This window comes from Salmo trutta, chromosome 18, assembly GCF_901001165.1.
Source record: "Salmo trutta chromosome 18, fSalTru1.1, whole genome shotgun sequence".
Lineage (NCBI taxonomy): Eukaryota > Metazoa > Chordata > Actinopteri > Salmoniformes > Salmonidae > Salmo > Salmo trutta.
In genome coordinates, this window is record NC_042974.1 from 45,401,743 (window position 1) to 45,417,527 (window position 15,785).

Genomic DNA, 15,785 nt, shown 5'->3' on the forward strand with positions numbered 1-15,785 from the left:
TTTCTCATGGTCTGAGAGTCCTTTAGGCAAACTCCAAGCGGGCTGTCATGTGCCTTTTACTGAAGAATGGCTTCCGTCTGGCCACTCTACCATAAAGTCCTGATTGGTGGAGTGCTGCAGAGATGGTTGTCCTTCTGGAAGATTCTCACATCTCCACAGAGGACCTTTGGAACTCTGTCAGAGTGATCATCGGATTCTTGGGCACCTCCCTGACTAAGGCCCTTCTCCCCGATTGCTCAGTTTGGCCAGCTCTAAGAAGAGTCTTGGTGGTTCCAAACTTCTTCCATCTAAGAATGATGGAGGACACTGAGTTCTTGGGGACCTTCAACGCTGCATAAATGTTTTGGTACCCTTCCCCAGATCTGTGCCTTGACACAATCCTGTCTCAGTGGTTTAAGGACAATTCCTTTGAACTCACGGCTTGGTTTTTGCTCTGACATGCACTGTCAACTATGGGACCTTATATAGACAGGTGTGTATTTTTCCAAATCATGTCCAATCAATTGAATTTACCACAGGTGGACTCCAATATTTGTTCAGTATAATTTCTGGGGATGTGTCCTCTGGATTGGCTGTGTGTTCTCATCCAGCTGCCAGGCCATCCAAGTGCTAAAGCTGTCCTTTTGGTAAGTGTGTGGTATGTGGTTGGGTACCTTTTCAATGCAAAATGGACAATAAATATCTACTTCGTTTCGAGACAAAGGGGAGGGTTCAAAACATATTTAAGTAGAAGAAAACATGATTTTCCTGTGTTTTATATGTTTCCAGCCTATTAGTTTGGAATAATACTCTGAAATTGTTAAAATTATGATAATGCCCTTTTAGTGCAAGACCTGTTTGGAAAGACTGCCTTACATTTCTGCATGTTTTGGTAGGATGGAGTTTTGGCCTGCATGGTGACATCACCAGGCAGTAAATTAGATTGAAAGTCTTACCCATTTGTCTAAGAGCTAATTTTCAGTTTTCCCCTCCTCACTAAGACCACTCCTGAAAAATTCTAGCTTGAGCAATTGCGCCTAGCTAAGAAGCCATTTTGGTTTCTTTTTTAATTGAAAACAATCACAGTATGGTACTTAACTGTTACCCAGAAAATATTTTATATTGAGATAAAAACAGCTGCATTGGACCTTTAAGTGGTCTAAATTCTAATATTTCCTAGCACTGAATGAAACAAGGTTGCTAACTGTAACTCATTCAAGAACAGGGAGAGAGTGAAAGAGACTAATAACTGGGGACTCAGACTTGCCGAGATAATCAGCAATCAAGTCAGGGAGATCTCCCCTGGTGGGTGTATCCTTCCAACAGTATGCATGACGGCAGTTTGGTTGTTAGCCAATATCAAAGCTTGCTTGCAAGAGCTGGGGTCTCCCAATTGGCTGTTGTGCAGTCACATTGCTGAAATCTTTATAAACTTGTGAAATGTTGAACACCGGTTGCTAGCTCTCCAGTTGCCAAACGTTAAGTCGCTGTGTCTCATGTCTTCTTCTATTGAAAATGACTGGTTGCTGATAGTATCACCATTGTCGCCAAGTGTGAGTCCCCACTAAAGAGTCTGACACAGAAGCCATGTCGTCGTGATACAGAAAAAGATTTTTATTCTCATGTTAATGTCTCAACATTTGATACAAATCATTCTTTTGAATAAAGAAAACCGCAATGAGAACAGTACCTGGCAGCTAGTCGTTCCTCCTAAAAATAGAACCATGTTACGTGGCATCCCTCTTCTAATTTTAAACCATCTATCTACTCAGAAAATGGGTTACATTACAATTTTACTTACTATGCCTAATCATATAGCCCAATAGTCAAACTTCATGTCCGATTTTCATTTGAAAAACTGTGCAAGAAATCCCTTTTTCATCGAGAATGCAACTAAGGAGGAGCAATCTGTCAGTTGTTTTCTAATCAAGGTTAAAGAATAAAAAGGCCATCAATGAAATGTAAGGAACTGACGTGATACATTTAAAATGTGAATTAGTTACAGTAAAAATTATATAGTACCTATTTATTTATAAAGTCTACTGGGAAACAGCTATTTGTTTTAAGGTCCACAGAATAACAAGTGCAAAACAGAAATAAAAAGATAAAACTGACGTACTGGATTTTGGCACAACATTAGGATACAGGAGAACGGGGTTCAAGGATGACAGAAGAATGAGGGACAATAGCAATATTTTTGTGCCTCTTGGATAAAAAAATAAAGAAATTAAATAATGAAAAAAACAACATTTCAACAGATTTAAGGAAGAAAAAAAAAGTATTTTCTTTAAGATTTTCCCCTGCACATTTGCTCCATGGTGTCTTTCTGATTTGTGAGTACATTTAAAAAGTGACTGACAACAAACCACAAAACAAGACGAAAATAAAACCGTTAAAAAACATGCTAATACCTGCTAAGACATGACTTAACTGTTGAACTTCCCTAGGCCCGAGACCTAGTCAAAATACATCTAATATAAGATTTCAGATGCATCTGCATACTGTACATACAGGTACTCAAGTGCCTGTGAGTTTGTATGTACACTCCTACACACATATATTTGTTATATTCTATAGCGTCTTTAAATATGTGACCAAGAGATAGCATGTGATCGAGACACAGTGGTCTGTCTAGCCCTGGAGTGCATTCTGAGGTGGTCGCCCTCACAACCTTACCATTGTCATATGCTCTGTACTGCCCCGCCCCAAAACAAGCCCGAGCCTTGCAGATCTATAGTGTTTACGCTCTATAGTGTTTATTTGCAGATCTTTAGTGTTAACACTTAACATTGTAAGTGGATCTATAGTGTTAACACTATGGTGTTTACAGATCTGAAGGTACCAGATAGGTGTAAACAACATGGTGATGGCTCCACCTAGCTTTCCAATGGGCAGTGGGGAGGTTCTACCTCCATATTGCTTCTACTTATCCTGTTTCATTAGATCTGAATGGGTAAGGGCTGGGGGTCTGTTTTTGGACCAAGTCTCCGACAGAAGGCACTTCCGATAGGCCTGTAAACTGTCCACTCACATACAGTGACCATAGAAACATAACGAGTAGAACAGACACCATTCGCTACGGCTGATTTTCATGGCTTTTTCTTTGTTATAGAAACACAATTGAATTGATTGATACACTGTTGCACACATGGTGCACATAGAAGTTTGGTCTGAAGCAAGAATTGATTGATTTGACCGATCCAAAATCAACTTTCGGATAACTTTTTTTTTTTACAGATAAGACAAATGTCGCTTGGAGAGCTTTATATCTGTTCTACAGGTTTTATTTCTATGGCATCAACTTCAAAACATCAAAATCCATGACTCAATCCAACCAACAAAGTAATTAGTTATATTATTGATAAACTATCACTCGTACACACACTCATACATTATTAGTTGTCAGTCATTGAACGTGGTGTGTAAAACAGGTTGATGTCATTTGGTACACAGGTTTGTTTGGGGCCGATTCTGGGTCAGGGTTCTTTACGTCATCGGGGGGGGGGGGGGGGGGGGGGTGTAATGCACATTCAAGCAGAACATTTAACACCAATACTCAAGACTATTTTTTTTACTGTAAACAGATGCATACAACGCAACATTACAAAAACACAACCATTAAACCCTTAAGGAAGACCGAATTAACTTTAACATCAACTGTCAGTGCTACCAACCTGCTCCATAATACACAGAATAATAAGAGGCTCTGGTTAAGATACGATTCAACATCATAATAAAACTATATAACAAAAATATCACTAGTTTACATGTGTAATAGCTCACTGTAGTGTACCTGTTGGTATAGTGTGGAAGGTTTTTTAGTGTTTGTTGTGAGTGGAAATGAGAGGAAAGTGACGCAGGGTGCAGTGGTGGTCTCCACCCTCTAGGAGCAGCCAAGGGGAGTCCACAGGACCTTACTCTGTTCCTGATCAACTATTGTCATGATCTGAGTGCAAATGTAGGGAAGAGTGCCGCCCTGGACAATACCTGGAAAGATACAGCAGACAAACTGTTAACAAGGTAGGAAGATGCCACACATAAAAAGAAAAGCCACACACTTAAGCTGTCTTCATCGGGGAAGATGCCACACATGCAGACACTCATCTACCCACATACACGGGCATAGCCAAAGGCAAACACGCAGACAGACAACAGTACAGTGCAATATGCCAACCTGTAAAGAATTTGCTATACTCCTGCTCTATCTTCTGTGCAACCTCAAACTGCTCCTTGGAATGTTTTTGAGAGACCTTGTCCCGCAGATACACTGGATCCTTCTGTTCCCTGAGGAGAGGAAACCAGCACAAAGTATTAGGACACAGGCTCGCTACTAACACACAGACAAAGCTCTTCTCCCAGAAGTTGGCAGAGTACAAGAGGAAAGGAAGCCTGTTTAGAGTATTAAAAGACAGCCTCTGGGTCGCTCTTGAATTGCAGTGTTTTTTTGGTATGACATTTTGGGTATGACATTTTGGGTAATTAACCCTTTAAAAATGATTTACTAAAGTGTTATGATGATTCATTTAGCTCACAATGTCATTTAAATTGAGTAACACCAATGACACTTTTTATTTAGATAAATGATCAATGGAATCCTCAAATGTTTGACATACTAATAGGATGTGATTAGCTAATAATCTTCTTTAATATAGACAGCTCCCCTGATAACAGTTTGCCACTGGAGAATGCTCAAGGTCCTTGTACACAGTTGAAGTCTGAAGTTTACATGCACTTTGGTTGGAGTCATTAAAACTCGTTTTTCAACCACTCCACAAATTTCTTGTTAACAAACTATAGTTTTGGCAAGTCGATTAGGACATCTACTTTGTGCATGTTAAGTCATTTCTCCAACAATTGTTTAGACAGATTATTTCACTGTATGACAATTCCAGTGGGTCAGAAGTCTACATACATTAAGTTGACAGCTTGGAAAATTCCAGAAGATGATGTCATGGCTTTAGAAGTTTAGAAGATAGGCTAATTGACATAATTTCAGTCAATTGGAGGTGTACCTGTGGATGTATTTCAAGGCCTACCTTCAAACTCAGTGCCTGTTTGCTTGACATCATGGGAAATTCAAAAGAAAATCAGCCAAGAGCTCAGGAAAAAAATAGTAGACATCCACCAGTCTGGTTCATCCTTGGGAGCAATTTCCAAATACCTGAAGGTACCATGTTCATCTCTACAAACAATAGTACGCAAGTATAAACACCATGGGACCACGTAGCCGTCACACCGCTCAGAAGGAGACGCATTCTGTCTCCTAGAGATGAACGTAATTTGGTGCGAAAAGTGCAAATTAATCCCAGAACAGCAGCAAAGGACCTTGTGAAGATGCTGGAGGAAACCGGTACAAAAGTATCTATATCCACAGTAGAACGAGTCCTATATCGACATAACCTGAAAGGCCGCTCAGCAAGGAAGAAACCACTACTACAAAACCGCCATAAAAAAGCCAGACTACGGTTTGCAACTGCACATGGGGACAAAGATCGTACTTTTTGGAGAAATGTCCTCTTGTCTGACGAAACAAAAATATAACTGTTTGGCCATAATGACCATGGTTATGTTTGGAGGAAAAAGGGGGAGGCTTGCAAGCCGAAGAACACCATCCCAACCGTGGCGCACAGGGGTGGCAGCATCATGTTGTGGGGGTGCTTTGCTGCAGGAGGGACTGGTGCACTTCACAAAACTGATGGCATCATGAGGGAGGAAAAACGTGGATATATTGAAGCAACATCTCAAGACATCAGTCAGGAAGTTAAAGCTTGGTTGCAAATGGGTCTTCCAAATGGATAATGACCCCAAGCATATTTCCAAAGTTGTGGCAAAATGTCTTAAGGACAACAAAGTCAAGGTATTGGAGTGACCATCACAAAGCCCTGACCTCATCCTATAGAAAATTTGTGGGCAGAACTGAAAAAGTGTGTGCGAGCAAGGAGGCCTTCAAACCTGACTCAGCTACACCAGCTCTGTCAGGAGGAATGGGCCAAAATTCACCCAACTTATTGCGGGAAGCTTGTGGAAGGCTACCTGAAACGTTTGACCCAAGTTAAACAATTTAAAGGCAATGCTACCGAATACTAATTGAGTGTATGTAAACTTCTGACCCACTGGGAATGTGATGAAAGAAATAAAAGCTGAAATAAAAATCACTCTCTACACAATTATTCTGACATTTCACATTCTTAAAATAAAGTGGTGATCCTAACTGACCTAAGACAGGGAATTTTTACTAGGATCAAATGTCAGGAATTGTGAAAAACTGAGTTTAAATATATCTGGCTAATTTCCGATTTCAACTGTATCTTTGTAATGATACAACTTAGGGCCACATACTATACAGTATATGTACAAATAATAATAAAAAAGTACCCCTATTTTAATAGCCTTTGTATTTATTGATCTATACAATATATTCAATATATTTTATAAATAATAGATCGATCTCTCTAAATCCCCAAAACATGGCACTACAACTCAACTCACTACTGGGACAAGCCTATTAGTGTTGAGTGATTAATGGTACCATGGTACAGAGGAAATCTATCCAATCTCTTCATTACTGACCGGTAAAGAAGGAGAGTAAGTTATCAAAGAACAGAGATACAGCCAGGAGATTTCTGTGTGTGTGTGTGTGTGTGTGTGTGTGTGTGTGTGTGTGTGTGTGTGTGTGTGTGTGGTGGTGGTGGGTAGTTGAGAAGAAAAGGAGCCTGGGGATTATAACACTATTATACTGTAGTTTTAAATAGTGCTAAACATCCTTACATCCCATTAATTTGTCCAATGATTTACTGACCCATGGGAACATCCCACACACAAAAGCTTTCTGTGAACTCAACCACCAAGTAGAAATGGAGAAAACACACTAAAGATCACATTTAAAAGACCTACAATGTTTTAACACTAAAGGTCTTTGAAGATGATGGGTTTGGCTGGCTACTTACTTTATCTGCTTGGAGTTTTTGTAGCGGATGAAGATGACGATTGGGTAAATGTGAACGCTGTGCAGCCTCTCGATGGCGTGGGGGGCGATGTCTAGCAGACAGTGACAGTCCTGGGAGAGGAGGACATCTTAGTTCAGTTCTGTTTAAGGTACAACAAGATCATACTACATTCAGAATGGATCAAATGAAAGAGACTTCACTTCCGGTACCACAGAACGTTGTTAATTGTGATAATCCAAAAACCCAAGGAATTCTTTTGAGGTGGCATAAAATCTGCTATTAATTGACCACATCTTTAAAATGCTACATTTAGAAATTGACCCACCTTTCACAAATTCTGAAATATCAAAGGGGAACACTTGTATCTGACAAAAGAGAAGAGGATGTAACGAAGGAGGAATGTTTATCTAGGATCAGGTCCCCCAGTTCATATAATCTTATTCACTATCATCTTAAAAAGGTAAAACTTATCCTAGACCAGCCCTGACGCTGTACCTTCTCTGTTATCTCCTTGATGGAGGCCACGGTGGTCACGTCAAAATGGCCGCTCCTGCGTTTGTAGTCGATGAAGAGGCAGTCTTTGACGCCGCGCTCTATAGCCTGCTGGGACGCCTTCATCACCTCTGAGGAAACCACAGGCCGACGTCAGAATCACAGAAAACCAGTAACACCAGGGTTATATTCATTAGGAACCAAACATCAGAAAACAGAATGAAACAGCGAGGGACTACCTCAACTTCTCCAATAAAAAAAAAAAATCTAATTTCCATTGCAAAAATGTCTACACACACTACCATAATGACAAAGTGAAAACATATTTAAAGAAATGTTTGCACATTTATTGAAAATGGAATACAGAGAGCCTCCCTAATGGTGTAGTGGTCTAAGGCACTGCAACGCAAAGCTTGAGGCATCACTACAGACCCGGGTTAGATCCCAGGCTGTGTCACAACCGGGAGTATCATAGGGCGGCGCACAATTGACCCAGTCGAAGCTCCCATCCACAACAAGACCATGGTACAAAAAAGCTTTTCGTAAACTAACACTCGCACTTGAAATGACTTCGCTGATAGCTCCTTTGAGGAAAAATGTACTCACTATGACTAAGAAATGTGGTTTTCCCACCCAGCTATCTTAAGATGAATACACTAAGTCACTCTGGATAAGAGCATCTGCTAAATGACTAAAATGTATGTCTTATTTTCTAATTATTTTAAGACAAAGGTGGCTTTTGGAGTGCAAGTAAGACAATGTCTGTCAGAAATGGCAGCCTATCCCCAGGGCCCGGTCAAAAGTAGTGCACTATATAGGGAATAATGTGCCATTTGGAAAACAATCTCTAGGACTTAAAAAAATCAGTCCTGAGTGAACTGTGCTCAGTCAGCAAGTTGGGGTAGGCCTATTTTGTAGATGCTTGTGTACGCTGTTGTAATGTATTGTTAGTATCATATTGTGGTACTGTGTTGTACTTTACTCACCCAGGACACATCTGCAGAACTTCCCGGGGGACTCTTTGACCAGCATATCCTTGACGGGGTCTGAGAGAGGACCGAGGATCAGAACCGGCCTGGGAGACGCACACTCTATCTTCTGGACCCGCTGGTACGCCAGGCTCACACAGTCTGAGAGGGAGTGAGACACACATATACATGGTCACACACACACACACACAAATGCCCAATACCAAAATCAGTTGCACCTAGCCTCTAGGTCAGTGGTTCTTAACCTGGGTTCGATCGAACCCCAGGGGTTCGGTGAGTCAGTCTCAGGGGTTCGGCGGAGGTCAAGACACACACCCGACTCATATGATTCGTGATGACACGCCCCGCTTGGCCATCATTGGCTGCAGGTGATCACGCAACATCGCTTGGCCTATCTGTGCTGCAGGGAATTTGGCGCGCTCAGTAGTCGAATTGTGACTGTCGTGATGGTGCGTCGTGTGATTTCTTAATATTTTAATCCCTTCATACTAACTATGTCGAGCAAAAAAAGAAAGTGGTCGGACGAATATGTACAATATGGATTCACATGTATAACGGAACGTGATGAGAGTCAGCGTCCTAACTGCATGATTTGCAATGCCAAGTTGAGCAATTCTAGTCTAGCACCGGCAAAACTAAGAGAACACTTCCTTAAGCTGCATGGAGATGGACAATACAAGAACACAACGCTCGCTGAATTCAAGGTGAAGAGAGCCAGATTCGATGAAAAGGCTACTCTGCCTGTTCTCGGCTTTGTACCCATCAACAAACCGATCCTCACAGCATCTTGCCAAGGTGAAGCCGCGCATTTCTGAACTGGTCTCTGAAAGGCAACAGCAGAAGTCACACTGATTTGCAGTAAATATTCATTATTATGTTTTTGTTTTTGTGTGAAAATCATGTTTTAATGGTTTTGTTCTTTGAACACTGATGTTGATGCACGGTTCATTTTGTGCACCAGTAAAATATATACACCTATGTTTTGAATTTTATTTTTCCAATTAAGAAGGGTTCGGTGAATGCGCATATGAAACTGGTGGGGGTCAGTACCTCCAACAAGGTTAAGAACCACTGCTCTAGGTAGTTACACACTCCAGCCCAATTCTCTATCCATGTGAAGGTGTGTGTCCCCTCACCCTCTAGGAATGGTATGGAGTCTGTGCTAATGGCGTCCAGAGCCACCAGTTCCTTGCCATCTTTGGAGCCGCTGCGTTTGTGTTTGTGCTTCCTCCTGAAGAAGGATCGCCTGGCGGCAGCAGAGAGGCTCTTACTGTCCTTGTCGTCTTTCAGCTCTGTCATACTGTGTCTACGGTAGAACTCCTGGTCCATCCTGCACAGGCACACAGAGAAACAATATAATTACACAAGAGCCATGACGTGTGTGTGTGTGTGTGTGTGTGTGTGTGTGTGTGTGTGTGTATGCGTCTGCATGTCTTAGTGTGTCTCACATGTATTTGCTGGGTATCTGTCCTCTCTGGATCTGCTGTGCGTTCTCATCCAGCTGCCAGGCCATCCAGGTGCCAAAGCTTCCCTTTGGTAGAGTATCATCCACATACAGGATGTCATCCTTCTTAAAACTCAGGTCCAGCTCTGCCTCCACTATCCTCTCATAAAGTGCTCTGGAGAGATGGAGGGAGGGGTAGGAAGAAAGAGTGAGGGAGGGAGGGAGGGAGGGAGGGAGGGAGGGAGGGAGGGAGGGAGGGAGGGAGAGGAAGGAAGAGAGGGTTAGTGTGTGTGCGACCCTGCACCCAGTATGGTTGGAGCCCCATAACTCTTTCGAAGCGTATCTGTGGAGCTGTGTGCATATTTAGTGCCGATGACATCACGACCCGGGCCTGTATGACTAGTGACTGCGGCTGCCATGCAGAGACTCCAGCCGAGTCCCAAATGGCACCCTATTCCTTATATTGTGCACTACATTTGACCAGAGCCCAATGAGGCCTGGTTTATAAAAAAATAAAAAAATGGGTGCTGTATGGGGTGCCATTTGGGACACAACCTCTCAGCTTTCTACAGACTTCTAACAAAACAGCTGCACTTACCAACACAGACTTCCCCCTACTCCTCTTCATTCACAGCCTTTATTTACTGTATGGTCTGCCTTGAGCCTACATAGATGCAAAGTGACAGACATGTGCGCAACCTTTTCCACATTTTGTTGTGTTACAGCCTGAATTTCAAATGGATTAAATAGAGATTGTGGAACGTTTTTAGAAATGTTTACAAATTAATAAAAAAAATGTAAAGCTGAAATGTCTTGAGTCAATAAGCATTCAACCCCTTTGTTATGGCAAGCCTAAATTCAGGAGTAAAAATGTGCTCAACAATTCACATAAGTTGCACATGTGCAATAATAGTGTATAACATGATTTTTAAATGACTACCCCATCTCTGTACCCCACATATACAATTATCAGTAAGGTCCTCAGTCAAGCAGTGAATTTCAAGCCCATTTCAAAGCACCTATTGGTAGATGTGTAATAAAAATAAACATTTTTTTTTGAAAGCAGACAGAATATTCCTTTGAGCATGGTTAACTTATTACACTTTGGATGGTGTATTAAAACATCCAGTCACCACAAAAATACAGGCGTCCTTCCTAACTCAGTTGCCGGAGAGGAAGGAAACCGCTCAGCGAGTACACCATGAGGTCAGTGTTGATTTTAAAACAAGTTAGAACTTAATGGCAGTGATAGGAGACAACTGAGAATGGATCAACAACATTGTAGTTATGCCAAAATACTAACATAAAATGACAGAGTGAAAAGAAGGAAGCCTGTAAAACATATTCCAAAACATGCATCCTGTTTGCAATCAGGCACTAAAAATATTGCTTAGAAATTAACTCTTTGTCCTGAATACAAAGCGTTGTGTTTGGGGCAAATCCATCGCATCAGAGTACCACCCCCCATCATATTTTCAAGCATGGTGGTGGCTGCATCATGTTGTGGGTATGCTTGTCATCGGCAAGGACTAGGGAGCTTTTTAGGATAAAAAGAAACTGAACAGATCTAAGCACATGCAAAATCCTAGAGGAAAACTTGGTTCAGTCACTGGGAGACAAATTCACCTTTCAGCAGGACAATAACCTAAAACAAAAGGCCAAATATACACTGGATTTGCTTCCCAAGACTACATTTACTGATAATCACTGCCAAAGGTGATTTTGACAAGTACTGACTCAGGGGGTTGAATTTTCATCTAATCAAGATACTGTTTTATTGTTCATTAAAAAAAAATAGAAAAATAAAGTATTTTTTGTAGTTTGGTGTGAATGTTTATTTTTTTAACCTTTATTTAACTAGGCAAATCAGTTAAGAACAAATTCTTATTTTCAATGATGGCCTAGGAACAGTGGGTTAACGGCCTTGTTCAGGGGCAGAACGACAGATTTTTACCTTGTCAGCTCGGGGATTCGATCTTGCAACCTTTCGGTTACTAGTCCAACACTCTAACCACTAGGCTACATGCCGCCCCACAGAATACTTTCTGAAGGCATAGAAGTGGAGGTGCATGGAGGTACAGTAGATCGCATAGAGGGAATCATGAAAAACAGGTACTTGGTCAGGATATGTGTGTGTACCTGATATAGAAGCCGTCCCCCGGTGTGTCTTTGACAATGTTGAAGTCGTCCTGTCGTTGTTGGACTTTGAAAGTGACCGTCTCGGCTGGCTTTAGCATCTCTACATACACCTCCTCCACTGTCTTGTTCTTCATGTTTACTGACCCATACTGAGAGAGAGAGAGAATTTGAATTTACAATCACCTTTACTGGGTCAACACCAGACATTACACAAACAAATGAAAACAAACGTTCAAATTTCAACCGTAACAAATTAGAACGAAAAGAGGGAGAGAGAGTGTGAGCGTGCACAAGAGAGAGACAGAGAGAAGAGGAAAGGAGGAGGGGAACCCCTTGGCTGTATGAAGTGTCCGTCTATTGATTCATTCTGGGGGGAGGAGGATGATGACAGAAGATGAGGAGAATTGCCAGGGGGATGAAAGGTGAAAGCTCTACTGCGTGTTCTGTCCTGATGAAAAAGCTCTAGGTCTGTTTGGAGAACAGAGCTTATAGGGACAGGGAGGGAGCATGCCAGGAATGGGATAGTATGAGTTAGATCGACCACAGTATGTCATGATAGAGAAAGAGGGGGGCAATCGATGAAAGAACAAAGACAGGCAGGAGGAATTGTAATGAGCTACGGAAGAGATACTGCAGGGCGCAAAATGTTCACTTAGAAAAAAAAGTTACTATACACTGTGTGTGTGTGTGTGTGTGTAAGGATGTGCATGATTATTCAAAATATCTGAACGGGAATAAAAAAAAAATATTAGCCTAATTTAAACTGATTTTAACATTGAAAAGGCTTGAAAATATCCATGTGACATTGTTACATACAAGGATATACCATGACATTTCAAATCTTTCATTTAATGAAGCAAACTTTTCAATGTTGTTTTTCTGACGTGCACCGTGCGCCCCATAAATAAAGACCGGTAGCCTTCACGTGAATAGCTTGTTGTTAATGTTGGCCAATCAAAGCAGCTCAATGCGTAGCAAGTGGAGTGAGCGTTCACTAATGCAACGCAAGATGGAATAAAAAATTGGAATTAAAAGCTAGGGTAATGAGAAGGAGTAGGCTATAATGAGAAACCAACAGGTAGGCTGTTTTATTTGAATGGGGTTGGGGAGAAAGTGCAGCATATGGCCTTAATTAGCCTAGCTAGCTATAGCTGGGGGAAAACTATTTTCTTGCCACTTCGATACCAAAGTTACTTTTTCATAGCAGGTTAGGAGACCGAGGTTACGGTTAGAAAAAGGGTTTAGGGTTAGTGAAAATGCTAAAAAGTATGTAGCTAGCTAGCTTCTGTAGGCTACTCCAGTCAAGACAGGCACTGTTATAAAATAACATTGTGACTGCTACAAGTTAGCTAGTCTTGGCTGTAGCAAAATGTACTTTGTGTCTCGCTCTCTCCCTCTGTCTGCTCGCAACACACACCGCCCCATATAAACTCCACAAGCCGCTGAAGCAATAGAGCCAGGCTCTCGCTCGCGCAGCAATGCTCAGGTTAAAAACGTCCGTTACATTTTTTAAAAAATATATTAATAATTTTGAATATCCGGATATCCAACAAAAATAAATACTATTCGAATAGCGACATTTTTTCAAAACACCATCCCTAGTGTCTCAAATCAAATCTGTGCACATGCTGGTTTATGTATAACCTACCTCCAGTATGAGGTCCCCAGGCTGCAGCCCCTCTGTTCCCCTAGCAGGGCTGTCCTCTTCCAGACTCTCTACATAGACCCCGCGGAGGTTCCCTCCACACAGCCCCAGCCCCAGTTCTGCCCCCTGGGCTCTGCGCACCGTCACCACCCGTGGTTCACACACCTTACGACTACCCTCTGACAACATCCTGGAGGGGGAGGGAACAAGAATACTTTACTAATCCTTACGAAACGGAAATGTGTCTTCTGCTGTATCCAACCCCTGCAATACAAACACACATTAGGTTAGAGAGGCTGGAGCAGTCAGAGGTGTGTGTTACCTGATGAAGCTGTGAGGACTAGTTGTAGGGGTGGTCTGTTTGGAGGAGGGGGTGAGTGTTCCTTCGTCTTGTTCACTCAGAGTGTCTATAGTAGAGTGGTTGTCAGGGGTGGTGGCTCCACTGCCCTGGGGAGTTGACTGGCTGCTCACCGGCTCCAGACCAGAACTACACACGCAAAGAGAGAGGGAAACAGAAACCTTAATACCTCAAGTCAAATGAATGGGAGAGATTGGTGCCATCTATTTAAATGGGATAGAGGTGCCAAATGATGCCTGTATATTTCTTCAAATGATTACTTTGGGATTTACATAATAAATGGCATGGTCGGAGGTCAACTTTACACTACTTCTGAACTATGAATGAGTAACATTTTGTCTTTGATTACCTTTCATTTAAAAAACTAACCTCTGGGAAGAAATGTAATTGTTTTATGTGGATTGTGAATGGTTTTCCAGCTGTGTGTGTATGACCTGGAGCGTGAGTGGTTTCCCAGCTGGTACATGTGGGGGTTGTACTGAGCCATGATGGTGATGGTGTCACACTGCTGACCAATTATCAGCCTGGCTTGCTGCTCTGTGGCATTACGCAAGTTAATACCATTATACTGGAGGAGGAGCGGAGATGAAAAGGAAGAGAGAAAGGTAAGATGTTATTGAAAAAAAATCACTGAAAATAAATAGCACTTCTCAATTGTCATTCTCAGGCATGAACGGCTAACTGTAGGTCACTCTGAATAAGAACAACTGCTAAATGACAAAAATGCTAAATGTAATGTTTTATTCCATGAGAGGGGAACTGGAGAATGTGTAGTCTAGATGTGCAAGCGACTGCACTGGCTGCAGTCTACATCGTCACATTTATAATTTCCTCCTGAGCTGAAACGGATATGACCCTTAACCCTGGCAGGAAGGAGCAATGAAAAAGGAAAGTTACCTCGAGGAGCTGGTCGCCGTACTCCAGCCCGGCCTGATGGGCGATGCTGCCTCCGGTTACCTTGGAGACAAAGATACCGCCGTTCTCGCCGCTGACGATAGAGATGCCCAGAGGCTCCGCCCCTTTCTGAACGATCACATTACGAGGTTCCTCCAGGTACGGCCTGACGGGAGGAAGGGATGAGAAACTTCATGGCGCATCTCATCTCCCCTATGAGGGTATTGCCAAAAGTAGTGCACTACATAGGGATTAGGGTGCTATGAAACTCATTTTCACAAGACAGAGACATATTACATATCACAGGAAAAACCAACAGATAGAAATAACAGAGACTGTGTGCTACAAGGAGAAGACAAGCAAAAGATCCAGAGGTTGTGAGGTGGACAGAGTTATCTTCACATTCAGCCTGGTGACTAGCATTGGGCCCAAACACACTCAGAATGCCATCCCATCTGCAAAAGGGCACGGACATTCAGTAGCATGCAGCCTCAGTGAGGACTTCACACATGAAACAAGTGGCCACATCATTTCAACAAGTCCAACCATACAAACATAAAACTGTCAGTGACAATTGAGACGCAGCACACGTCTATCAATACCGGTTCAAGAGGAATAGTTGAGATGTTTTCTGGATCTTTTCCGTGAAATGCAGGCTAATGTAAACCTGGCATGCGACCTGTTCAACTGAGAAGTGGGATGTAGGCCTAGCTGCTGTTCAGGGGTGAAAAATACCACACAACACATGCTTTACACATTCCAAGTCTATGGGCTCTGCCTGGAAACAACTCCTGGCTCCTAATCACAAGATGGGGGGGCAAGGAGTTGTTTCTGAAGTGGGCCTGTGTCTACATCTTAATTTCACTATTTCTATCCAACACTCAAGCATGTTAACAGT

General features: G+C 42.2%; 1 protein-coding gene across 8 annotated transcripts in view; it reads right to left on the bottom strand.

Annotated features, from left to right (window-relative positions):
- Positions 1–1,569: 1,569 nt before the first annotated feature.
- Positions 1,570–15,785, bottom strand: part of dlg5a (discs, large homolog 5a (Drosophila)) — a 63,556-nt gene continuing 49,340 nt past the window's right edge. For 7 of the 8 annotated variants that reach the window (XM_029698749.1, XM_029698747.1, XM_029698750.1 and 4 more), the window contains 12 exons: positions 14,891–15,053; positions 14,428–14,561; positions 13,958–14,122; positions 13,639–13,825; positions 11,991–12,139; positions 9,856–10,026; positions 9,544–9,737; positions 8,405–8,548; positions 7,422–7,549; positions 6,927–7,036; positions 4,154–4,263; positions 1,570–3,966 (listed from right to left, as the gene is read on the bottom strand). In XM_029698749.1, the coding sequence (XP_029554609.1) occupies positions 3,863–3,966; positions 4,154–4,263; positions 6,927–7,036; positions 7,422–7,549; positions 8,405–8,548; positions 9,544–9,737; positions 9,856–10,026; positions 11,991–12,139; positions 13,639–13,825; positions 13,958–14,122; positions 14,428–14,561; positions 14,891–15,053 (1,759 nt within the window). In that variant the 3' untranslated portion in view covers positions 1,570–3,862. Of the gene's footprint in view, positions 3,967–4,153; positions 4,264–6,926; positions 7,066–7,421; positions 7,550–8,404; positions 8,549–9,543; positions 9,738–9,855; positions 10,027–11,990; positions 12,140–13,638; positions 13,826–13,957; positions 14,123–14,427; positions 14,562–14,890; positions 15,054–15,785 lie in introns of those variants that run through there. The other variant, XM_029698752.1, reaches the window with a different exon arrangement.